This window comes from Pseudorasbora parva, chromosome 25, assembly GCF_024679245.1.
Source record: "Pseudorasbora parva isolate DD20220531a chromosome 25, ASM2467924v1, whole genome shotgun sequence".
In the NCBI taxonomy this organism is placed as follows: domain Eukaryota; kingdom Metazoa; phylum Chordata; class Actinopteri; order Cypriniformes; family Gobionidae; genus Pseudorasbora; species Pseudorasbora parva.
In genome coordinates, this window is record NC_090196.1 from 7,317,327 (window position 1) to 7,343,717 (window position 26,391).

Here is a 26,391-nt window from a genome sequence, read left to right on the forward strand (position 1 = left end):
TGGAGCACTGTAATCTGTTTAAAAGTCCAATCGTAATAAAAATGCTTCATATAAACACCTCAATCAGAATAAAAATGCTTCATATAAACACCTCAATCAGAATAAAAATGCTTCATATAAACACCTCAATCAGAATAAAAATGCCCAAACCGAAATAGTAATTGGTTTGAGATGGGTGGGATGGGATAACCTTTCCATGAACCGATCAAACGAAATATTCCACCATGTTAACCTGATCTGTTAATGTGTACGTCCTTCTGGGACGTGATCATAGACTGTAATATATAATAATATACAGCATAATAATAATATTAGTAATATACGGCGCGGCGCGGCTAAAACCAGGCTTGTTGAAAAGAGAGAAAAGTTCATTTTTCTGAAGTGTTAAACTTTTTATTTCGTAAAAAGACATGAAGATAATGTTGGCATAATGACACAGACATAGCCCGGCTATATCTCATCTTGACACCGTTTGTCCCAGGCAGTTTTTACTTACAGTGCGGTTTGAAGATGACATTGACTGTTGACAGTTGTTATCACAGGACGTTAGGTCGTACCTCCGGATTAACGTTAACTCCTGGATGCTTTTCATTTGGTACTTTTATCAACACTTCCATCAAGGCGGGTTTTTTTCTATAAGTAAATGTTCCAATCATTGATCCCGACAGCACGTTCTCATCTCCTTCCTTTATTTTACATTTCAATGGTGGAGAGATCTGTTCAGGGTCAAAGTTCAATATGGAATGGATAAATCTGCGTAATTATTTTTTAACACGTTATTTTTTCTCAGATTTATCGAATTAACACGTTATTTTGGCAGCCCTAATATATATATATATATATATATACACTCAACTTATTAGGAACACCTGTTCAATTTCTCATTAATGTAATTATCTAATCAACCAATCACATGGCAGTTGCTTCAATGCATTTAGGGGTGTGGTCCTGGTCAAGACGATCTCCTGAACTCCAAACTGAATGTCAGAATGGGAAAGAAAGGTGATTTAAACAATTTTGAGCGTGGCATGGTTGTTGATGCCAGACGGGCCGGTCTGAGTATTTCACAATCTGCTCAGTTACTGGGATTTTCTCACACAACCATTTCTAGGGTTTACAAAGAATGGTGTGAAAAGGGAAAAACATCCTGTATGCAGCAGTCCTGTGGGTGAAAATGCCTTGTTGATGCTAGAGGTCAGAGGAGAATGGGCCGACTGATTCAAGCTGATAGAAGATCAACTTTGACTGAAATAACCACTCGTTACAACTGAGGTATGCAGCAAAGCATTTGTGAAGCCACAACACGCACAACCTTGAGGTGGATGGGCTACGACAGCAGAAGACCCCACCGGGTACCACTCATCTCCACTACATCTCCACCTCGGCCTTCTCCACCTCACCTTCATGACACCACCTCAGCCTTCTCCACCTCACCTTCATGACACCACCTCGGCCTTCTCCACTTCACCTTCGTGACACCACCTCGGCCTTCTCCACTACACCTTCGTGACACCACCTTGGCCTTCTCCACCTCACCTTCGTGACACCACCTTGGCCTTCTCCACCTCACCTTTGTGACACCACCTCGGCCTTCTCCACCTCACCTTTGTGACACCACCTCGGCCTTCTCCACCTCACCTTCGTGACACCACCTCAGCCTTCTCCACCTCACCTTCGTGACACCACCTCGGCCTTCACTACCTCACCTTCATGACACCACCTCTGCCTTCTCCACCTCACCTTCATGACACCACCTCGGCCATCTCCACCTCACCTTCTTGACACCACCTCGTCCTTCTCCACCTCACCTTCGTGACACCACCTCAGCCTTCTCCACCTCACCTTCATGACACCACCTCGGCCTTCTCCACCACACCTTCGTGACACCACCTCGGCCTTCTCCACCTCACCTTCGTGACACCACCTCAGCCTTCTCCACCTCACCTTCGTGACACCACCTCGGCCTTCACCACCTCACCTTCATGACGCCACCTCTGCTTTCTCCACCTCATCTTCGTGACACCACCTCGGCCATCTCCACCTCACCTTCTTGACACCACCTCGTCCTTCTCCACCTCATCTTCGTGACACCACCTCGTCCTTCTCCACCTCATTTTCGTGACACGACCTCTGCCTTCTCCACCTCACCTTCATGACACCACTTTGACCTTCACCACCTCACCTTCATGACACCACATCAGCCTTCTCCACCTCACCTACGTGACACCACTTCGTCCTTCTCCACCTCACCTTCGTGACACCACCACGGCCTTCTCCACCTCACCATCGTGACACCACCTCGGCCTTCTCCACCTCACCTACTTGACTCCCCCTCGGCCTTCTCCACCTCACCTTCGTGACACCACCTCAGCCTTCTCCACCTCACCTACGTGATACAACCTCGGCCTTCTCCACCTCACCTTCGTGACACCACCTCGGCCTTCTCCACCTCACCTACGTGACACCACCTTGGCCTTCACTTCCTCACCTTCATGACACCACCTCGTCCTTCTCCACCTCGCCTTCATGATACTACCTCGGCCTTTACCCCCTCACTTTCGTGACACCACCCCAGCCTTCTCCACCTCACCTTCTCTACACCTCCTCGTCCTTCTCCACCTCACCTTCATGACCCCTCCTCGGCCTTCTCCACCTCACCTTTGTGACACCACCTCAGCCTTCTCCACCTCACCTTCTTGACACCACCTCGGCCTTCTCCACCTCATCTTCGTGACACCACCTCACCTTCTTGGTACCACCTCGTCCTTCTCCACCTCACCTTCAGGACACCACCTCTGCCTTCTCCACCTCACCTTCGTGACACCATCTCGGCCTTCTCCATCTCACCTTCATGATACTACCTCGGCCTTCACCCCCTCACCTTTGTGACACCACCTCACCTTATTGACACCACCTCGGCCTTCTCCACCTCACCTTCGTGACACCACCTCAGCCTTCTTCCCCTCATCTTCGTGACACCACCTCTGCCTTCTCCACCTCACTTTCGTCAATCAATCAATCAACTTTATTTGTATAGCGCTTTTACAATCACGATTGTGTCTAAGCAGCTTCACAGTGTCAAACAGGATAATATTGCAACAAAATTAGATTTGGCTGTACAGTCGTACTGGAGAAAACCGTAATGTTATCATTTTATTTTAATTTACCAGATAGCGACAATGTTGGCATATCAGTATTATAGTTTATGCAATTAAATAAAACCTAGTTCATACATTTTTTGTATAATTAGTTGAATAACTTTAATCATAATTTTAGTGTCCCCAACTGAGCAAGCCAAGCCAAAGGCGACAGTGGCAAGGAACCAAAACTCCATCAGGGCATGATGGAGAAAAAAAAAACCTTGGGAGAAACCAGACTCAGTCGGGGTGCCAGTTCTCCTCTGGCCTATTAACACACCGTGTAAGATTATTCAGGGAACCTTACAGGTCAGAAATCATATTAGATCGGATTATTCAAAATTTCAGGGTATCACACAAGAGACGGATTTATTTAGGATGGGGCGTCGATTACACAAGAGTATGAATACATGAAAGTTCGGAATTATTGCGGCGAAGACGGGTTTTGAGCATGTCGTGCCGGTGAGGCAAATTCGGAGGAGACACCATTTGACACGGCTCAGCAGACACTCCAGGATGCGTTGGTCATGTCCAGGCAGGTCCACCATCCGATCCGGACAGGGCCCAGATCCGGGAAAAACCTCGGGATAAACAGAGAGACTAACATTAGTGTAGAGCACATCAGGTGTTATGGGAAGTGTTCCCGGTTCCGGCTGATCTAGTTAATGCAGCCAAACAATCAGTCAATTGATTTGAATAATGAAAGTTAAAAATGTTCTATGTGTATGCCATAGTAAAGAGATGTGTTTTTAGTCTAGATTTAAACTTTTGTGACACCACCTCGGCCTTCACCAGCTCACCTTCGTGACACCACATTGTCCTTCTCCACCTCACCTTCGTGACACCACCTCGGCCTTCTCCACCTCACCTTCGTGACACCACCTCAGCCTTTTCCACCTAACCTTCGTGACACCACCTCAGCCTTTTCCACCTAACCTTCGTGACACCACCTCAGCCTTTTCCACCTAACCTTCGTGACACCACCTCAGCATTTTCCACCTCACCTTCGTGACTCCACCTCGGCCTTCTCCACCTCACCTTCGTGACTTCACCTCGGCCTTCTCCACCTCACCTTTGTGACACCACCTCGTCCTTCTCCACCTAACCTTCATGATACTACCTCGGCCTTCACCCCCCCACCTACGTGACATCACCTTGGCCTTCACCACCTCACCTTCTTGACACCACCTCGTCCTTCTCCACCTCGGCCTTCGTGACTCCACCTCGGCCTTCACCACCTCACCTTCATGACTCCACCTCGGCCTTCACCACCTCACCTTCATGACACCACCTCGGCCTTCTCCACCTCACCTTCATGACTCCACCTCGGCCTTCACCACCTCACCTTCATGACACCACCTCGGCCTTCTCCACCTCACCTACGTGACACCACCTTAGCCTTCACCACCTGAACTTCGTGACTTTACCTCGGCCTTCTCCACCTCACGTTTATGACACCCTAGTGTCACGTGTTGAACGTGTTTGTGCACACTGTTGTTGTTGTTGTTGTTTGTTTTTTTCTGGGTTTTTTTCCTGTTTATTATTGGATTAAAAGCTAATGCAACTATTTATTCTAAGCCTTTCTCTTCGTCATTCTTTGCAGACCAGCCTGTGACCGGTGTCTGTTTGCTAAAATATTTCTATGTTTTGTGTTTTCTGGTTTATTTTGATTTTTTTGTTGATAAACATTTAACAAGTCGGTCTTATTCAGCAAACATCACTAGTTATGATGTGATCATATACAAATGTTTATGTGTAATAAATAAGATGTAATTAATCAAAATCAGTATCTAAAACACAGCCCTAAAACAATTACATGAAATATCAACTAACATTAATAATTAATCTACATTCCCTGCAAAATAATCAAATAAGATTTAAAGTGTATTTAAATGACAAAGTGTTTGCATACCTGAGAGGAAGAGAAATAGACGTTGTTTGCCAGTGACATCCTTGAGCTGGCAATCATTTATGTATTCCAGTCCCCACCTCTTTCTAGCCACTTTGAAGCTCTCGTCCAATCAACTGTGGCCTAAAGCTTTACGTGAAAGGCAGAGGAGCAGGAAGAGATGAGGGGAATGTAAACCCTAACCACCATCAGCACAAACAAACACACTCGTACAAGCGTGTGCACACGTCGGAGAAGCTGTGAAGCTGGAAAAACAGCTTTTGGAAAACATTACTGCGGAGCTTTCCTGTGTTAACACCAGCCAAAACAGGAAATATAGGGGGAATATAGGAATATATATATGGAATAGATGTATTTTGACTGTAAACAGGCCATTTCTGGCTCTCTTTTTTTATCAATCTTTGGAGTTTAAGGAATAAAATATTCTAGGCAAGGTAAGGAGACATTTCTTGTTTGTTCTTTTGACAGCCAGCGACGCAGGACATGCTCTTGTGTGTGTATGTGTGTCTGTTGGACACAGAGAGATTATTTTATGTCATGCTATTTGCTTATGGTCAGATTACTAATGTAAGAACATTTTTACTAGTCAAATGCTTCATATTTCTCTTTAGAGATTTTTTTGCCTGAAGCATTAAATGGGACACAGGAATTTTGAGAATAACATTCATGCTCATGTAATAAACCTCCTGTGGCCATGGTGACGGCCTTGTCCTTCAAATTACTCATGAAGATGATTGTCATGTGATTTGTTGCTTTGGCAACTGGTCTCGACATGCTTTAAACGTGAACATAACAAATATTTAAAAAGGGAGAGGCAGAATAAAAAATGTATATTAAAGAATAAATTATATGGTGAATAAATAATAAATGCCTGTTTAAAAATAAATATGTGTATTACCTTTATTTAACCAGGAGAATAAACTCACTGAGATTAAAGGCATTATGTAAAAAAAAAAAAAAAAACTGTAAAATATCCAAAAACCACTAGGCCAGTGTTATATACATAACTACTGTCATAGCAGCCGTCGAGTAACGTCATAAGTACGTTGTCATTTTCAAAATACTGATGTAACAGAGGTTGATAAACAGAGCAGCGTTACCTCATACCCAAAACCCAAAAAGCAGAAATGGCGCCAGCGACTGTGGCATAATAAAAATCACGCTGCTCGAGAGGCGTGTGTTGCATTCATCTTATTAACAATAAGTGCCCTTGCTCAGCTCCACAGCACTCACCCCTGCTTTGCTTCATACTACAATAACGTTAATAATCACATCCATTAACATGATTTCTGCCCGAGTCCTATCCTGATTCTTTTCCACCGGCTGTGAGGTGAAGACCACATGTCCCAAGATTCTAGGCTCAATCTCGGCATCATCAAACTACGCCTTTGTTTTGAATAGGCGACCTCTAGTGGATGGAAAAGTTACATAGTGCACCTTTAAAATCTCTTTTGCAGGAGTGTCCTGGCCAAGATATCCTGTTGAGTTTGCATATACAATTATACATCAAAGTTACATATACATAAAACATGCAACCATTAAAAAACAATTACACACCAGTAATTTACTATCCAAGATATGTAGTAAAATTTTAAAATTACTGCAAGTCACCAAATCTTTTAGCTTAATCTCTGTCTGGAGAATGTTCCAATCTGAGGTGGCGGCATATTTGAAGGATGTTTTATCAAGCTCAGTTCAGACAAAGGGCAGACGGTTCGATTCAGAACGTGATGAATAATTGCCATGAAGTTTCTGTTGAATAAAACTACAAAGATAAGTTGGCAGATAACCCAATATGGCTTTATAGATCCGCAAATATCAGTGCATTTTTCTCTCTCTGGATATTCAACAATGGCCAAGCAACCCTTTTGTATAAATCACAGTGGTGTGTTGAAAATGTACAATCAGTGATAAACCTCAGAGCATTCTGAGAGGCAAGAAGATAAGAAGCATGCTGCTAAACTACATAACAATAATCAATAACTGTTCAAAAAGTAGTGGACACTAATTTCTTCCTCACGCTGAATGAGAAGCATGACTTGTTTCTAAAAAAAAATCAAAACATGTTCTTGTGTTTTTGTCTCACGTAGTCAAAGGTGCCCTAGAATGAAAAATTGAATTAAACTTGCCATAGTGAAATAATAAGAGTTCAGTACATGGACAACACATACTGTGAGTCTTAAACACCATCTGGCGGCAGTGGCTCGGTGGTTCATGTAAGTTGTCTACAAACCGAAAGGTTGGTGGTTCAATCCCTGGTTCCACCTGACCAAGTGCCGAGGTGTCCTTGAGCAAGATACCTAACCCCAGCTGCTCCCGACGAGCTGGATGGCGCCTTACATGGCTGACATTGCCGTCGGTGTATGAATGGGTGAATGTGAGGCAAAAATGTAAAGTGCTTTGGATGACCATAGGGTCTGTTAAAAGCGCTATATAAATGCAGTCCATTTACCATTTTACCATTGCCTCCTACATCTTATGTAAATCTCGTGCATGAAAAATACCACAGAAAAATAAGTCATTCTCAACATAACGTCAACCGTGACGCAATCATTGGGATCATTTATATGTACATTTGCATATGTCCAAACATGTCATTGTCAGGCAGAACTGTGCAGCCGAATCATCAGGACTGAAGATAAACAAGGCCCTTGAGGATCACAAAAACGGCAGATCTCATGGACACATATGTTCCAGGCTGTGCTGGGGATGTGAGGACTTTTCTACCCTTCCCACAGATAAACAATGTTAACAGTCATGGTTGATGTTTATAATCGGATACCGCAACAATTTAATTCAAGATCGTTCGTTTGTTCGGCCCATTTCAAGCTCAGCGTCTTAAACTGAAGAAAGGTCCAATTACAAATATATTCCTGCAAGCAGTAAGTAGTGATTTTTCCACTTACTGCCTGTTTAAACAATTTCTGATTAAACTGAAAATTTCTTAGAGAGACAGCATTGTCCAGATAACGCAAGATGCTAGTACAGTAACAATAGGAAACACCAAGTACCATACAAAACTAAATAGTGTGTCTAATGACAAAGGGTAATATTATTTTGTATTACAAAATACAACCGTAGATACGTTGCTTACAGATCGTTCACTTGATCCTTTTGGTAAACGTCACCTTTTCCACCATATAAGGTAAAACGATAGTCATTCGACAAGGCTATGAAAACTCTGAAAACACCAATAAACAAGTAGGCTGCATTTCAGCAATCTCCATTTGAGATGTTCTGCTTAAAGTGTCATTCAGTCGGCCTGTGTTCTGTCAGGACTCACAAGCCGCTTCGCTGAACACCTGAACTGCTGTGAGCTGCTGAAATAAGCCAATCAGAGCAGAGCTCAACATTAATATTCATGACTCTTCCAAATAAGGCAAAAACAGAGCATTACATCCTAGGGACAATTTATAGGGTTCTAAATGGATTTGTAAAACTGTATCTGGATTTTTGCCTTAAATAAGCCACATACCCCTGCTGCTTAGCGTGTCATCCGCATAAAAATAAAACCTTGCATTATCAATATTAAAATCAAGACATTGTATATATACCACCTTCGTGACACCACCTCGGCCCATCGACTCCACCTTGGCTCCTCGCCCCATTGGCTCCACCGGACACCATCTTCCCCGTAGCTCCACCTTGCTCCCTCGTCACCTTGGTCAGACATCACTCGGCCTGCACAACAGATTTCCGGGCTTTTTGCTGTGCTTCATCACTTTTGAAATAGCTGTAGTGGTACTGTACCCTTTACAGAATCCAGATTGGTTAATAGACAAACTATTATGACTATTTAGGTACCGTGTCAATTGTTCACTAATACATTTTTCCAGCAGTTTCGAGAGAATACAAAGCTTAGATATTGGTCTATAATTATCCATTAAAGAAGGATCGCCTCCTTTTGACAGGGGAACTACAAATGCTGACTTCCAGATCTGAGGAATTTTATTAGTTAAAGGGTTACTTTAGCATTGATTTAGCATTAAGCTTTGTATTTAAACTGGGTCATTAATGTAGTAGAAATGTGAAATATTTTTTTGAATTTGGTGCCTTCTAGACTGAGAAAAAACAGAAAATGTATTTTTGGCTCCTGTGGATGAAAGACTACAACTTCCAGAATGCACCTGTTTCGCTGCCCTACGAGGCCACTCCCAAAACCGCCGCTACTGGATTACTGGATCAATTGCCCACCGCGTTCATTTTCATAAAATCAGTTCAGCAAGAGAATAGACACCAAAATCAAAAATTTAACATGGCTCACTCAATATAAAGTGAGTGAGCCAAGCGAATGTCACGGCACAAACGGCTGCAGAAGTCAGATTACATTCATTACTAGAGTTGAGGTAAGCGCGGGTGGTGTAGTCATTTACAGCGTGTATTCACTCTAGCGCATTTTCAGTTCAAACTTAACTTTCATAGAAATTAATTTGAAAAGTTGAAATACTCACATGTTTACATGAATGCCCGAGCCGAGTGCTGTGAGTGAGATCCCACTCCCCATTGACCGGTTGAAACAATGCTGAAATAGCTTCCTCTGTGGGCTGTAGTCTCTAACTTCAGGCCAAATTTGTTCAAAAGCAAACTCTCAATTAATTTTAAATTATTTGCACAAATTGCACCTGCATCTCACATGGTCATTTGTTTGTGTTTTTTTAAAGGTTGAATGACTCCATGTTGGAAAACCATATGGAGAATGATGCCAACTCAGACAAATCAGAGAGGGAGATGCATGAAGACTCTGACAATGCGGCCAATGAGAATGGAGGCAGATTGACTGAGGAGAGCGATATGGACCAATCGGATGACGTGTGCCTCCAGGCAACAGCATTCGTTGAAGAAGCCCATGAAGAGATGGGAGAGGTGATAACTTAATATGTATTCATCAATGTCTCTGTTGGGTCTGAATTAACTGATTTGTCTTACCAGCACAAAGTTATTTGTGTTTCGTTATGCAGTGAATTAATTAAACATGGTTCCTGTCAGTGAAGACAAGCTAAAGCAAAGAGAACATGTTTGTTATACAATAAAATACCTTTATACTGGGCACTATGTGAGGGAACAGCCATATGTAGTGGTGTCTGAAACCATAGTGAACGTTATTGAGTGCACTCATTCAATCCCACAATGTACCACAATGCTGAGTGTACAACCGATGTACTCTCAACGGCTAGAGAATACCCATAATGCACTTTGAGAGTTGTGTGTCCAATGAATTTTTCTGATCAGAAGATGGCGTCCGCAGCTGAATCAATCCATCTATTCATTTTCCAAACCGCTGTTCCAATGTGGCTACAGCGTAATATCATACATGTTTGAACTCCTTTTTTATTCATTATTAAATAGTTTAATTAAGTTTATACATGATAGTTTCGGTGATAAAGTTCAAGATACATCTTTTCAGCAGCAGCAGTCAGTTCTCCCCACAGTTTTGAAAAATACTATAAAAGTGGGCGTGGTTAAGTGTCAAAGCTTCCCACAAATGCACGCTTCAAATGACCATTTTACGCAAAACAATATACACATCGTTTCGTAAGCTCACCGTTACACAAATGCGTCTACACTCACCTAAAGGATTATTAGGAACACCATACTAATACTGTGTTTGAACCCCTTTCGTCTCCAGAACTGCCTTAATTCTACGTGGCATTGATTCAGCAAGGTGCTGAAAGCATTCTTTAGAAATGTTGGCCCATATTGATAGGATAGCATCTTGCAGTTGATGGAGATTTGTGCCATGAAGCTCCCATTCCTCCACATCCCAAAGATGCTCTATTGGGTTGAGATCTGGTGACTGTGGGGGCCATTTTAGTACAGTGTCACGTTTAAGAAACCAATTAGAAATGATTCACACTTTGTGACATATTGCATTATCCTGCTGGAAGTAGCCATCAGAGGATGGGTACATGGTGGTCATAAAGGGATGGACATGGTCAGAAACAATGCTCAGGTAGGCCGTGGCATTTAAACGATGCCCAATTGACATTAAGGGGCCTAAAGTGTGCCAAGAAAACATCCCCCACACCATTACACCACCACCACCAGCCTGCAGAGTGATAACAATGATGGATCCATGTTCTCATTCTGTTTACGCCAAATTCTGACTCTACCATCTGAATGTCTCAACAGAAATCGAGACTCATCAGACCAGGCAACATTTTTCCAGTCTTCAACTGTCCAATTTTGGTGAACTCGTGCAAATTGTAGCCTCTTTTTCCTATTTGTAGTGGAGATGAGTGGTACCCAGTGGAGTCTTCTGCTGTTGTAGCCCATCCGCCATAATTAAATGCACAATTAAATGCACAGCCATTTGCAGTGACAGATGCTTCTTGGCTAGGTTTGATGGTTCTTCATCAGTTTTATAAGCAAAGTCATTACAAATGTCACTTCTACTCCTCTCTTTATTAATTCGTTTTGGGCATCTTGAGTGAGATTCGACTGCTTTATCCATTTTGTTCGTCTATGTTGTTGTCACATTTGCCGGTTGTTTCGGGACAGTTTGGGTAGCGCGCTGCCATCTAGCGGTGAACTTCGGAAAAGCAGCATATACCGAAATGTGCCAAATCATGATATCGTACCGTTTTAAATAAAATATATACCGGTATTTTTCCAGTACCGGTATATATTTTATACATGTATATATATGTATATATACATCCCTAATTGAACTGTTGTAATAAAGTCAATATCACATTTGCAGTTATGCTTATAATCGGTAAACAGCACTTGTGGTAGCCTATTGCTTTTAAATATTAAAATCAAAACTCATACAGGGACATTTTTCTGTCCCGTATTTTACATTTTTGGGGGGCATTTTTATTCAATTTGGTAGCATTTTTGCCCCATGCCCCCGTTAATTTCCGACCCTGGTGTGTGTGCGGTGTGGTGGTGTGGCTCTTTTTTGCATGCAAATGAAGGGCCCCTTCTGTTGCAAGCCGGATGACAATGGGTCTTTTTTTTATTTGTATAATTTATATATTTTTTATTATTTTCTGTTTCTGTTTTCCTCACAGGCTGGCGAGGCGTCCCAGGTCGAGACGGTCTCAGATGAGAATAAGGGTTTAATTTGGACTCTCCTGAAGCAGCTGAGGCCAGGGATGGACCTGTCTAAAGTTGTTTTGCCAACGTTTATCCTGGAGCCGCGTTCATTTCTGGACAAGCTGTCAGATTACTATTACCATGCTGACCTGTTGTCCCAGTAAGCACCTCATTATTAGCATCACTACAGCGGCCAGACGTACTAAAAACACTGGGTTTGTTGGGGAAGAAATAATCATATAAATATTTTGTTTCAGGGCTGTGATGGAGGAGAGCCCATACTGCAGGATGAAGCAGGTCTTGCGCTGGTATCTGTCAGGATTCTACAAGAAACCAAAGGCAAGTTGGGTGAAGTGATCATTTTTGGATTGAGATTTAAGAAACATTAACCATAAAACAGTAACCAGGCTTCCATAATTTTTAATTGTTTGCACATTTGTGCATTAACTTTTGCACATCTGTACATTTTGGGATATCTCATAAAAAATACCTGAATTTTCAGCATTACTCAATTCTTGAGTGTCACATGATCCTTTAGAAAGCCTTCTAATATGCTGATTTGCTGATCAAGAATTATTATTATTATTATCCATCCTGAAACATTGCTTAATATTTTTGTGTAAACCGTGATACTTTTGAAATGGAAATCTTTTGTAGCATTATAAATGTCCCAACTTTTTTTTTAAATCAATTTAATGCATCCATGCTAATTTCTTTCAAAAAAATCGTATGGGTGTTAATTTGGTCAAATTGTCTTTTAGGGTCTGAAGAAACCATACAACCCTATTCTAGGAGAAATGTTTCGATGCTGTTGGCTGCATCCACAAACAGACAGCTGTACATTTTACATAGCAGAGCAGGTGAGACTCTAGAATTAAGTGGTTTTAAAATGTGTTTGCACTAAGTCACACTTAAAAATATTTGACATTGAGATGCGAAGACTTTTGTTCACCTTCGGAATACAAATTAAAATCTTTTTAATGAAATAATCTCAAACCCTTTTTAAAGGGTAACTTCAGCGATTAACATATGGTTTTGTATCAGTAGGAGCCCAGGAGAATATTCGAACTGAAAACGCGCCAGACTGTGAGCGACTGCCGCGAGTGCGGACGCGTTTACCATAGCTCTCATCACGAGAGCTCATTCATTATGATGCGTGTAATCTGACTCCTGCGTTTGTGCTGTGACACTCCCTCAGCGGCTAAATCACATATTGAACACATACGTTCTGTTTTTAATTGTAGTATCTGTCCTCTAGCTGAACTGATTTAATGAAAATGATCGTGGTGGGAAAGTGATCCAGTGATTCAGTAACGGTGGCTTTGGGAGTGGCCTCGCCCTCGTCGGCAGCGAAGCATTCTGGGAATTTTTGTCTTTCATCCCCATGAGACAAAAATACCTTCTCAGTCTAGAAGTCTCCAAAGTACAAACTATTTTCACATTTCTACTACATTAATGACCCAGTTTAAATACAGATTCATCTTTCCAGCGCTGAAGTACCCCTTTAAATTATTTTCCCTTCATTGACAGACCACTTTGACTCTTCAAAAACGTCATAAAGAGATCGTAAAATGAAGCCATACGAATTGAGCGGTTTAGTCCAAATTTTCTGAAGACACTTGATCACTTAACATGATGAACAGATTGAATTGAAGTTTTCATTCACATATAACCATTGATCAGCAAACATAAACAAAACCTCAACTGTACTTGAGGACAACCATGCGAGAACAAACCTCATTGGTTCTTGAGGAAGCTCAAACATAAAGCATAACAAGAATGAAACTCATTGATTCTTAAAGAAGCTCAAACGTGCTGCGTAACACGAGAATTAACCTCATTGGTTCTTGAGGAAGCTCAAACGTGCTGCGTAACACGAGAATGAACCTCATTGGTCCTTGAGGAAGCTCAAACGTGCTGCGTAACACAAGAATGAACCTCATTGGTTCTTGAAGAAGCTCAAACGTGCTGCGTAACACAAGAATGAACCTCATTGGTTCTTGAGGAAGCTCAAACGTGCTACGTAACACAAGAATGAAACTCATTGGTTCTTGAGGAAGCTCAAACGTGCTGCGTAACACAAGAATGAACCTCATTGGTTCTTGAGGAAGCTCAAACGTGCTGCGTAACACGACAATGAACCTCATTGGTCCTTGAGGAAGCTCAAACGTGCTGCGTAACACAAGAATGAACCTCATTGGTCCTTGAGGAAGCTCAAACGTGCTTCGCTACATGAGAATAAACTTCATTGTTTCTTGCTGAAGCTCAAACGTGCTGCGTAACACAAGAATGAACCTCATTGGTCCTTGAGGAAGCTCAAACATGCTGCGTAACATGAGAATGAACCTCATTGGTCCTTGAGGAAGCTCAAACGTGCTTCGCTACATGAGAATAAACTTCATTGTTTCTTGCTGAAGCTCAAACGTGCTGCGTAACACAAGAATGAACCTCATGGGTTCTTGAGGAAGCTCAAACGTGCTGCGTAACACGAGAATGAAACTCATTGGTCCTTGAGGAAGCTCAAACGTGCTGCGTAACATGAGAATGAACCTCATTGGTCCTTGAGGAAGCTCAAACGTGCTTTGCTACATGAGAATAAACTTCATTGTTTCTTGCTGAAGCTCAAACGTGCTGCGTAACACAAGAATGAACCTTATTGGTTCTTGAGGAAGCTCAAACGTGCTGTGTAACACAAGAATGAACCTCATTGGTTCTTGAGGAAGCTCAAACGTGCTGCGTAACACGAGAATGAACATCATTGGTCCTTGAGGAAGCTCAAACATGCTTCGCTACATGAGAATAAACTTCATTGGTTCTTGCTGAAGCTCAAACGTGCTGCATAACACAAGAATGAACCTCATTGGTTCTTGAGGAAGCTCAAACGTGCTGCCTAACACGAGAATGAACATCATTGGTCCTTGAGGAAGCTCAAACATGCTTCGCTACATGAGAATAAACTTCATTGGTTCTTGAGGAAGCTCAAACGTGCTGCGTAACACAAGAATGAACCTCATTGGTTCTTGAGGAAGCTCAAACGTGCTGCGTAACACAAGAATGAACCTCATTGGTTCTTGAGGAAGCTCAAGCGTGCTGCGTAACACGAGAATGAACCTCATTGGTTCTTGAGGAAGCTCAAACGTGCTTCGCTACATGAGAATAAACTTCATTGGTTCTTGAGGAAGCTCAAACGTGCTGCGTAACACAAGAATGAACCTCATTGGTTCTTGAGGAAGCTCAAACGTGCTGCGTAACACAAGAATGAACCTCATTGGTTCTTGAGGAAGCTCAAACGTGCTACGTAACACAAGAATGAACCTCATTGGTTCTTGAGGAAGCTCAAGCGTGCTGCGTAACACGAGAATGAACCTCATTGGTTCTTGAGGAAGCTCAAACGTGCTACGTAACACAAGAATGAAACTCATTAGTTCTTGCAGAAGGTCTTGCTGTGTAAGTTCTTGTATGTCAAGCGTGCTTGATTCCCGTTTACCATAACTGATGTGTGCGTTGATTAATTTTTGCATGTGATTAAAAGTATAAATTCAATCTGTTCATCATATTATCCAAGCATGTCCCTTCCAAAAAAATTGACTAAACCACTCGGTTCATATGGATCAGTTTTATAATCAGAACTGTTTGAATCGTCAGAGTGGTAGTTGTGTGGACTGTCAATGGAGGGACAGACTACTTTTTAGACCTTATTAAAAAGGATCTTCATTTGTTTCGAAGATGAATGAAAGTCTTACAGGTTTGGAATGGCATGAGGGTGAATGATCGTAGAATTTTCCTTTTTGGGTGAAGCCTTAGAATAATACAAAACAATTTAAAACGGTAGTGACATTTTAAAATCAAAACAAGTATCTGGACAGACGCTTTCTGTTGGTGAATCGTAATGTAATGAACAGTGTTACTCTGCTAGGACGTTTGTCTTGCTGTCTGTGTCCATATATTGTAAACATGACCACAATCTCTGTTTGCTATGGAAACCGATAAGCTCACCTGATAAGCAGTTCACTTTTGTACCTTCAGGTTTCTCATCACCCTCCTGTTTCAGCCTTCTACATAAGCAATAAGAAAGATGGATTCTGCATTAGTGGAAGCATTCTGGCCAAATCCAAATTTTATGGTATGCAACTTTCATGCTGGAGTTCAAATACAGACCTACAGAGATTTTGAACACACAACATTTGTGTTTTACTTGTGCGATGCTGGTTATAACCTCAGTGTCATTTCTTGAAGGGAACTCACTGTCTGCAATACTAGATGGAAAGGCCAGGCTTTTGTTTTTGCCCCGAGATGAAGAGTACATCATCACAATGCCGTATGCTCACTGTAAAGGTGACGGACTTCAATTGGAGTCTAAATTTTATGATAAAACCATGCTGAATTTTGATTTATGGCTTAAAGGAGTAGTACACCCATAAATAATTAATAAAAATACAAATATCCACCATCATTTTATTTTAAAACCATATTTTAATATTATTTCTGGTGAGTTAATAATGAGAACTTTTGGTGAAACAATAAACAGATATTGTGACTTTGTTACAGGTATTCTGTATGGTACAATGACTTTGGAGCTTGGAGGGAAAATCACAATTGAGTGTGAAAAAACACAATGTTATACAGAACTTGAATTCAAATTGAAGGTATTCTTCTGAAGTTTCAAACTTAACCAATGACACTTAATTTATTTTAAAAATTTGTATTATAGCTCTTGTCTTTTTTTCTCTGTCCCAGCCATTTCTTGGCAGCTCTTGCAACGTTAACCAGATTTCTGGAAAGATACGTATGGGGGAAGACGTTCTGGCTACGGTAGACGGCCACTGGGTAAGGGTATAATTCAGATAAAAGAATAGGGTATAAAAGAACAGTCCAAATCACCAACATTGTCTCAAAAATTCCAAAAATATTATTTTTAATAAATAAATACATTTTGTTCTAAAGTAAACATAAAGTACTTAATATGTACTTTAATATTTGTATATTATAAAAAAAAAGGGGTCATGGCATGGATTTATTTTTTATTATTTTAATATGTTCCTTGAGGTTGACTTATAATTGGTAATGGGATAGTTAACCCAAAAATGAAAATGACCCCATGATATACTCACCCTCAAGCTATCCTATGTCTACATGACACTCTTCTTACAGATGGACACAATCAGAGTCATATAAAAAAAATGTCCTGGCTCATCCAAGCTTTATAATGGCAGTGAACGGCAGCCCAAAATTTTAAGCCCAAAAAAGTGCATCTATCCGTTATAAAAGTGCTCCACACGGCTCTGGGGGGTTAACAAAGGCCTTCTGAAGTGAACCGATGGATTTTTGTGAGAAAAAACATCCATATTTAACACGTTATGAAGTAAAATATCTAACTTCCACCAGACCGGCTTCCGTATTAAACTTGCGCAGAAAATGTAACTCCTCTCGCAGTTCAAAATGCTTAGGTTTCGTACGCTGTCATGGTTGTGCCAGTAACGCTTTTTCCGTAAGTTCAATACTGAAGACGGTCCGCCAGGAAGCATTTTGACTCCATAACATATTTTTTCATTGCTTCGCTTAAGCAAGCCTTTAATAACCCCCCAGAGCCGTGTGGATCACTTTTATAATGGGTGGATGCACTTTTTGGGGATTTGAATATTGGGCTGCCATTATAAAGCTTGGAAGAGCCAGGACATTTATTAATATAACTCCAAAAGAAGTCATATACACCTAGGATGACTTGAGGGTGAGTAAATCATGGTGTAATTTTCATTTTTGGGTGAACTAACCCTTTTAGACAAAGCAATATGAAATAGTTTGCTTATACATTGTGCGGCAGCTGCTGTCAGATCCTACACAACTTCATCTGTCAACAAAAGTTTCTCTGGGAACTCTCCTTAAAAGTGTAACTCGCTGACAAAACATAATCCTCTGACGCAATCCAGGACAATATTAAAATAAACAATCCACTTGTTTCTGACGCTCAGATCCATCTGAAGTGTGTATAAGCTGTTTAAACTGGACGCATCAAAGTAAGCGTTCTTTCACTCTTCCATTTGCCGTGTTGTCGGCAGACTTGTGTAAAGCATGTCAGAGACTGAACATGCATCTGTATCCTGTATCCAGAACAGACAGCGTCTGTGATTTATAATGGGTTCTTTTTGCTTTTGACACAACGCTCACATCCAGTGTAAGCAAATGACAGCCGTTAAGCGACTGAATGCCACTGGGCGAGGCCTATGATGACATTATGTAACTATTCTTCAATATCTTGCTCAGGAGGCTATCATACACAGGGGCACTGCTAGCAATTTTGGGCCCTATGATAGAATATGAGGTCGGGCCCCCTACCGCACCCATTCCCCATTAAACATGCCAGCCAACCTAACTATCCCAAATCTTTGTCTGCATATTAATAATACTGACCTATACACTCACCTAAAGGATTATTAGGAACACCATACTAATACTGTGTTTGAACCCCTTTCGCCTTCAGAACTGCCTTAATTCTACGTGGCATTGATTCAACAAGGGGCTGAAAGCATTCTTTAGAAATGTTGGCCCATATTGATAGGATAGCATCTTGCAGTTGATGGAGATTCGTGGGATGCACATCCAGAGCACAAAGCTCCCGTTCCACCACATCCCAAAGATGCTCTATTGGGTTGAGATCTGGTTACTGTGGGGGCCATTTTAGTACAGTGAACTCATTGTCATGTTCAAGAAACCAATTTGAAATTATTCGAGCTTTGTGACATGTTGCATTATCCTGCTGGAAGTAGCCATCAGAGGATGGGCACATGGTGGTCATAAAGGGATGGACATGGTCAGAAACAATGCTCAGGTAGGCCGTGGCATTTAAACAATGCCCAATTGGCACTAAGGGGCCTAAAGTGTGCCAAGAACCACACCATTACACCACCAGCAGCCTGCACAGTGGTAACAAGGCATTATGGATCCATGGTCTCATTCTGTTTATGCCAAATTCTGACTCTACCATCTGAATGTCTCAACAGAAATCGAGAATCATCAGACCAGGCCACATTTTTCCAGTCTTTAACTGTCCAAATTTTGGTGAGCTTGTGCAAATTGTAGCCTCTTTTTCCTATTTGTAGTGGAGATGAGTGGTACCCGGTGGGGTCTTCTGCTGTTGTAGCCCATCCGCCTCAAGGTTGTGCGTGTTGTGGCTTCACAAATGCTTTGCTGCATACCTCGATAGTAATGAGTGGTTATTTCAGTCAAAGTTGCTCTTCTATCAGCTTGAATCAGTCGGCCCATTCTCCTCTGACCTCGAGCATCAACAAGGCATTTTCACCCACAGGACTGCTGCATACTGGATGTTTTTCCCTTTTCACACCATTCTTTGTAAACCCTAGACACGGTTGTGCGTGAAAATCCCAGTTACTGAGCAGATTGTGAATTACTCAGACCGGCCCATCTGGCACCAACAACCATGCCACGCACAAAATTGCTTAAATCACCTTTCTTTCCCGTTCTGGCATTCAGTTTGGAGTTCATGAGATTTTCTTGACCAGGACCACACCCCTAAATGCATTGAAGCAACTGCCATGTGATTAGTTGAATAGATAATTGCATTAATGAGAAATTTAACAGGTATTCCTAATAATCCTTTAGGTTAGTGTATAATTGCTTATAATTTTGCAGAAAATGCAGAAATAAGCCGTCATTTCAATTTATTTGTTACTCTGGTAGATTATACATTTATAATTTCTATTAAATTACTGCAAGTACTGTTACTATTAAGAAACCCGATCTCTGGGGCGCCCAAACGTGCGTGGGCCCTTAGAATCATCCCAAGTGTTTCGTCAGGTGTTTTTTTACATTATATGATTATATGTCTTGAAGCCAGCCAATCTCTGCATTGCTGATCATGGTTTCGAGTATTGATACATCCGCCTTTATCAAGGAACACAAGAACGAGCAGTGATCTCAGACAATTTAGTCCCGATATTTTAATCCAAGCCATGCATTTGAGAGACCACGTATAGAATCAAAGGAAGTAACTATCAACTGGTTTCGATCAGTGGCTAGTTATCTGGAGCATCCCTAATAACCATGCCCATGAAATGATCCCCGGTTTGGAACTGTTTTAAGTTATGAATCTTCCACGATGTTTTAATGCTACAAAGACCTTGTAAATGTCAAAAGATGAAAGCAAATTTGATTTATAATATCATGACCCCTTTAAATATTTAATATTTTTGGCTTGTTTCATCAGTAGCTTACAGGAAGATAGATCGCACAGGATACAACATTGCTTATCACACATTATCTCACAGACGTGTTTGAAACCCAAATCTTTCCCCAGGATAGTAAAGTGCACCTGACTGAGAAGAAGACGGGCCACCAGGAGGTGCTGTGGGACCCCGGTCCAGACATACGCAGACAGAGGCTGAAGAGACAGGTGGTGCAGATGGACCAGCAGGAGGCGTTCGAGTCTCAGAGGTGCAGAAATGCAAATACATAAACTAAAAGTCCAGACAACAGGGAAAGAGAGAGCCGCGAAATGGATTGTCTATATTCAATTTTATTTGTAATTTATTTATTTTTGTATGTATTTTAACTGTTTTTTTATGTTGTTTCTATTAATAATTATCATTTGTATATACATATAAATAATTATTATATAATATTATTATTATATTTGTATCAGTTTATTTTATTTTAATAAAATAAAATAAAAATAATATATATATATATATATATATATATATATATATATATATATATATATATATATATATATATATATATATATATAAACTCACTCAAATCCTTACGCTTGCCCATTTTTCCTGCTTCCAACACATCAACTTTGAGGGCAAAATGTTCACTTGCTGCCTAATATATCATACCCACTAACAGGTGGCGTGATGAAGAGATAATCAGTGTTATTCACTTCATAGTGGTCATAATGTTATGCCTGATTGGTGTGTGTATGCGTGTATATATATATCATATATTGCTTATTAGTCTGTTGTCATTTACATGGTTGTCAATGGAGAAGTGCTTTTCTGGCCCAGATGGTGTAGTTACTGCATCCACCAGCAGGGGCTTACAGTTAATGCTAACCAGCCAAACCTTAGCTTGAGCCGTTATTGAAAACTTCAAATCACTTCTAGATCTCTTTAATTTTGACCTCTAAATCACCAAAGAATGTGTCATTCAAAATGACCTTAACTTCCCGGTTAAATCATACCATATCTGAGCGCTGTGGAAAATATGTTGTGACTAAACAATAACGGCTTTTACAAGATGGTAAGCTTATAGTGGAAAACTGTTGGTGTATCTCCTGCAGACTGTGGCAACATGTGACCAGAGCGATTACCGATAAAGACCAGAACAGTGCCACCCAGGAGAAATTTGTGCTGGAAGAGGCTCAGCGGCAGGAAGCCAGAGAGAGAGGCGAGCGGCCCTGGAGCCCACGTCTCTTCACCCTCAATGCCGACACTAATGAGTGGCACTACAAATATGTCGAGTATGTGCACAATGCCACAATGAGCCACTAATGGGAACGCTACAAAGCTACATTAACTGATAACCTATTCCATTGTATACAAATCCCAAAATTTGGCAGCATCTGTGACTAATAATCTCCTCTTTCTCAGCACTAAGCCGTGGGATCCGGATCGCTGTCTGGTACAGTTTGAGAAAGACGGCATCGTCCAGACAAAAGAGAAATCCCAGCGCCAGCACAACAGTTTCTCCTACAGCCAGAACTGGGCAGGACAGCAGAAGGTGAGTCACACATGAACGCTTCATAGTATTTTCTAAAGAAGGATTCTTCTCGGGCTCCTTTAGGTGAGCCGAAGCCCCTTTAGGGTGTGTTTGACTCGACAGATGTGTGTTTCTCAGCTGCGGGTGAACGGCAAACACAGGAAGTCGAGCAGCCAGCCGTCCAGCTGCAGTCAGAACACAGAGAGCAGCAGCACCACACCAGAGCCCAACCATGAGTCATCCGACAATGAAGGCAAGTCATCGTCCCGTTACGCTTACACACTCCATACGCAAACAGAAGTGTATGTATTCTTATAGTTAAGAGGTGAATAAACAGTTCTTCCGGCAATTAAAATTGTTTGTGAGCATGACTCTTGACCATTACAAAGACTTCAAATATAACTAATCCAGTCAGATTTCGCAATAGTTTCTCAGATCCACTAGGCTATAAAGAGCTAACAATTTATGTTGCACTTAGAAATATAATTTGGACGCAACTTTTAAATCCCTGTATAAAAGTTAATAAAAGCCTGGAGAATATTTATATACCAGTTGACCATTTAAGAATAAAACAAAAAAAAGATAAAAAGAAGAAAGTAAAACAAAGAACTGAATATATATATATATATATATATATATATATATATATATATATATATATATATATATATATATATATATATATATATATATATATATATATATATATATATATCAGTTCTTTGTTTTACTTTGTTCTTTTTATCTCTTTTTTGTTTTATAATAAATAAATATTATAAAATATTATTTAATATAAATTTTAAAATTGATATAAATAAATATTACAAAAAATATTAACAAATAATGAAACAAATTAATTATTTGAATAATTAATATATATATTATTAATAATTATATATAATATATATATATATATATATATATATATATATATATATATAATATATATATATATATATATATATATATATATATATATATATATATATATATATATATATATATATATATATATTAATTATTCATATATAATTATGAAAAAAATACCAAAAAATATTGACAAATAATGAAATGAATTAATTATTATTATAATTATTTCAATCAAAAATAACCATTTATTATAAAAAACAAATATATGGAACTTAAAAATCTTTAATTATATATTTAAATACGTTTTTATTTTATTTAATTATTATTTTTTTAAAAATAGAAATAAGAAATAAATATTTTACAAAAGAATTATTTAAAAAACATATTATAAAAATCTATATGAAAATGTAATTATGAATATATAATTATTATATTAAATAATAATACATATTATAAAACCAAAACACATGAATAGAAAACTCAAATAAAATAATTGATCATAAAACAAAGAAATGTTTCTAACTAAACAAAAATAAATATGTATTAAAAATTATATTAAATAATAATAAATATTATAAAACCAAAACAAATCAATAGAAAAATAAAATAAAATATTGATCATAAAACAAAGAAAATGTTTTTAATTAAACAAAAATAAATATTTATTAAAAAATTATATTAAATACTAATAAATATTATAAAACCAAAACATATCAATAGAAAAATAAAATAAAATATTGATCATAAAACAAAACAAAAATGTTTCTAATTAAAAATATATATATATTTATTAAAACAATTATATTAAATAATAATAAATATTATAAAACCAAAACACATGAATAAAAAACTCAAATAAAATATTGATCATAAAACAAGGAAAATGTTTCTAATTAAACAAAAATAAATATTTATTATGAAATTAAAAGAAATTATTGAAAAAGGATTTCCGATAGTTTTATGTCTCATTTTGACTTCATCAGGCTTTATGAGTCAGTGTGGCAGATGCACTAAAGAAGTGAAGGACATCGCCCTCATAGAGGCCTCGGTAGCGTCTATACAGAAAACACAGCAGGACATACAGAGGCAAGTCCACCCTTTAACACACTCGATTCAGTGTCAGATCTGCTTCACTGTATGTTCATCACACTGATCCCTTCATCTCGCTCAATCTTCAGGAACCTGAGTGCGCTGGGCCGTCAGATCGCGCGACACAAGACGGCGACGGAGGAGAGCAAGTCCTTGAGCGGCCGCCACTGTCTCATCCTGTGCATGCTGCTCCTCTTCCAGCTGCTCATCAACTACGTCTTCACTTGAGCTGCCGTCACCCAGCGACCATCGCCTAGCAATCGTTGCCTAGCAATAAACACAGCCAAACTATCACCGTCACACAGAATGCCCCACCGTGATGTTGCTACCAACCGTAGCCCACCATCAAGCACTAAGCACTTCAAATAGAGAGAAAGAGACTCTTGTTTTAATTCACATGGCAGATAATCATTTCCGAGTGGATGTAAAATGCTGTACTGCCACTCTTGTTAATTGATGTGTTCCCTCTTCCCGACGTACTTCCGTTTCTCTGCAATATCGCTCATCTGTTTGTGTCATATTCGAATGCAGTCGAGCGGGGTTTGTGTGTGAGTTACCGACAAAATACTCTTCCGTTTTTACACCGGGCCTTAATACTGATGCCAAAAAGGGGAGGAAAAAAAACGAAACAGAAAAGTCAGTGAAGTCCGCCAGTGCAATTCTTATGCTTTCAACCACACAAATTTGCTCGTTCTATTATTTTACCAAAACAGTGTTTCTGTATAGAACAACACAAAGAAGAGTATATGTTTACAAACTTGATTGTACACGACACAATGGAAAACAATGCTCTGACACCAAATGCGTAGTGTAGATTTAGAGGAAGTTAACGGAATCGGCGGCAGCACTATGAGAACAGAACGAACAATCAGCCATAAGACCCGAGACATTCATATTCATGAGTGTGTGTTGGCCGTTGGGCGGGTCAGTCACAATAGGGACACGTGAGGCCTTCTGGGAAGTCCCAGTTCATTGGCGTTCGATTACGAAGGCGCGACCGGGTAATCAAAAGTGTATATATTCGTTTGGAACATTTGAAATTGAGAATGTATTTATTTGATCATTTCACTTGATTCGTTTCATACTGTTTTTAAGAACACGTTCATTCAGGTTTTCTGGGAGCAGGTCCAGTCGAGCATCATATTGCTTCGTCTACTTGAGGTTTGCGTTGTAAAGTTTGAGTGAACCTTATTAGGGAACCGATAAGGTCAAAGTACAAAGCTTCCGATGCAGGATTCATATAGGAAATTTGTGCTCTTTCAACCCATTGAAATTTTAAAATGATTTTTAAGTTTTCCTTTTTTACAGAGCACTCAGTACAATGTTATCTTGCCTGAATGAAATGAATGGCTCACTGTTTGTTAATGATTGTTGCAATTACAGCACCACAGTAAAGTTTTACATTTCGACGTGTTGCTTTGTCATCTTTTAAACATTCACATACACAATAAGGAAAGCATTTAGACTAATTTTACAAAGATTGTTCAAATTTTCTGCCACTATTTGACAGCCACACTCTCCCTAGTAGTATTTTATGTAGCTGTGTTATGTTGTAATGCTCAACAATTTGAAACAACCCCAAAAACCTTTGGGAATGTAAGATAAGTTGGGAAACATTCATATTTTCAATCATTTCTTTTTCAGTTTTGCCTGAACAACAACCTTAAAAAAAATCTTATCTTTAGGAAAAAAGGGAGTTTTATTCTTAAAGGGATTGTTCACGCAACTAAATGACAATTCTGTCATTACTTACTCACCCTCAAGCTATTCCAAACCTGAATGAGTTTCTTTCTCCTGTTGAACACAAAAGAAAATATTTTAAAGAATGTTGGTAATCAAACAGTAGCCATTGACTTCAGTAGGGAAAAATACTGTGGAACTCAACGGCTACCATCAACTGTCTGGTTACCAACATTCTTTACAATATTTTATTTGTTCAACAGGAGAAAGAAATGCATACAGGTTTGGAATATCTTAAATTATGACAATCTTAATTTTTGGGTGAACTATCCCTTTAAAAATGTTTCATGAATCCTGCCATGTTACCTGGAACATCTTAGCATCTGTTATTCAATGCCCTGGCAACCATCCAGATCACCCTAACAACCACAACTTAGCGACTGCTTTGCGATACTATGAGAACAACACCCAAGCAACATGCTAGGAGTTGCGACCACATGGGTTGTTAAGTGTAAGCCATTCGCCTCATTGCAACATTCAAAGCCGGTCCATGAACACCCCAGAGCAAGTTGACTGTGCGTCTACAACGCATGTATGAATATCTATAGACGTCTCACCTGTGAAATGTCCCACTTCTTTAAGAATGTGAAATCTCTGGGGGGGGGGGGGGGGGGGGGGGGGTAATAATGCAACATCTTGGACAACGCATTGATTTTTACTGTGAGTACCTGAAATGTTGACTGTTCCAAGATGACGGGTGCGTTGACGTCTCTGGAGCAGTCAAATGTGACACCTGCGTATATGTAGGCTATCTATGGTTGCCACCAATTAGAACACCTTAGCAACATGCTAACCTTTCAAACATATAAGCAACATGCTAACAACCAATCAAAACCATTAGCAAAATGCTAGCATTAGCAACAATTTGAGGTACTTGACGGGTGACAT

The 26,391-nt window shown here is 39.8% G+C and overlaps 1 protein-coding gene across 1 annotated transcript in view; it reads left to right on the forward strand.

The window, feature by feature from the left end:
- Positions 1–25,172, forward strand: part of osbpl5 (oxysterol binding protein-like 5) — an 86,036-nt gene extending 60,864 nt beyond the window's left edge. Inside the window, exons 9-22 of the mRNA XM_067435679.1 lie at positions 9,708–9,909; positions 12,060–12,244; positions 12,342–12,423; positions 12,846–12,944; positions 16,111–16,207; positions 16,321–16,419; positions 16,633–16,730; positions 16,822–16,911; positions 20,396–20,532; positions 21,386–21,565; positions 21,696–21,825; positions 21,943–22,057; positions 23,658–23,760; positions 23,853–25,172. Of these exons, the coding sequence (XP_067291780.1) occupies positions 9,708–9,909; positions 12,060–12,244; positions 12,342–12,423; positions 12,846–12,944; positions 16,111–16,207; positions 16,321–16,419; positions 16,633–16,730; positions 16,822–16,911; positions 20,396–20,532; positions 21,386–21,565; positions 21,696–21,825; positions 21,943–22,057; positions 23,658–23,760; positions 23,853–23,991 (1,756 nt within the window). The 3' untranslated portion in view covers positions 23,992–25,172. The remainder of the gene's footprint in view (positions 1–9,707; positions 9,910–12,059; positions 12,245–12,341; positions 12,424–12,845; positions 12,945–16,110; positions 16,208–16,320; positions 16,420–16,632; positions 16,731–16,821; positions 16,912–20,395; positions 20,533–21,385; positions 21,566–21,695; positions 21,826–21,942; positions 22,058–23,657; positions 23,761–23,852) is intronic.
- The last annotated feature ends 1,219 nt before the right edge of the window (positions 25,173–26,391 follow it).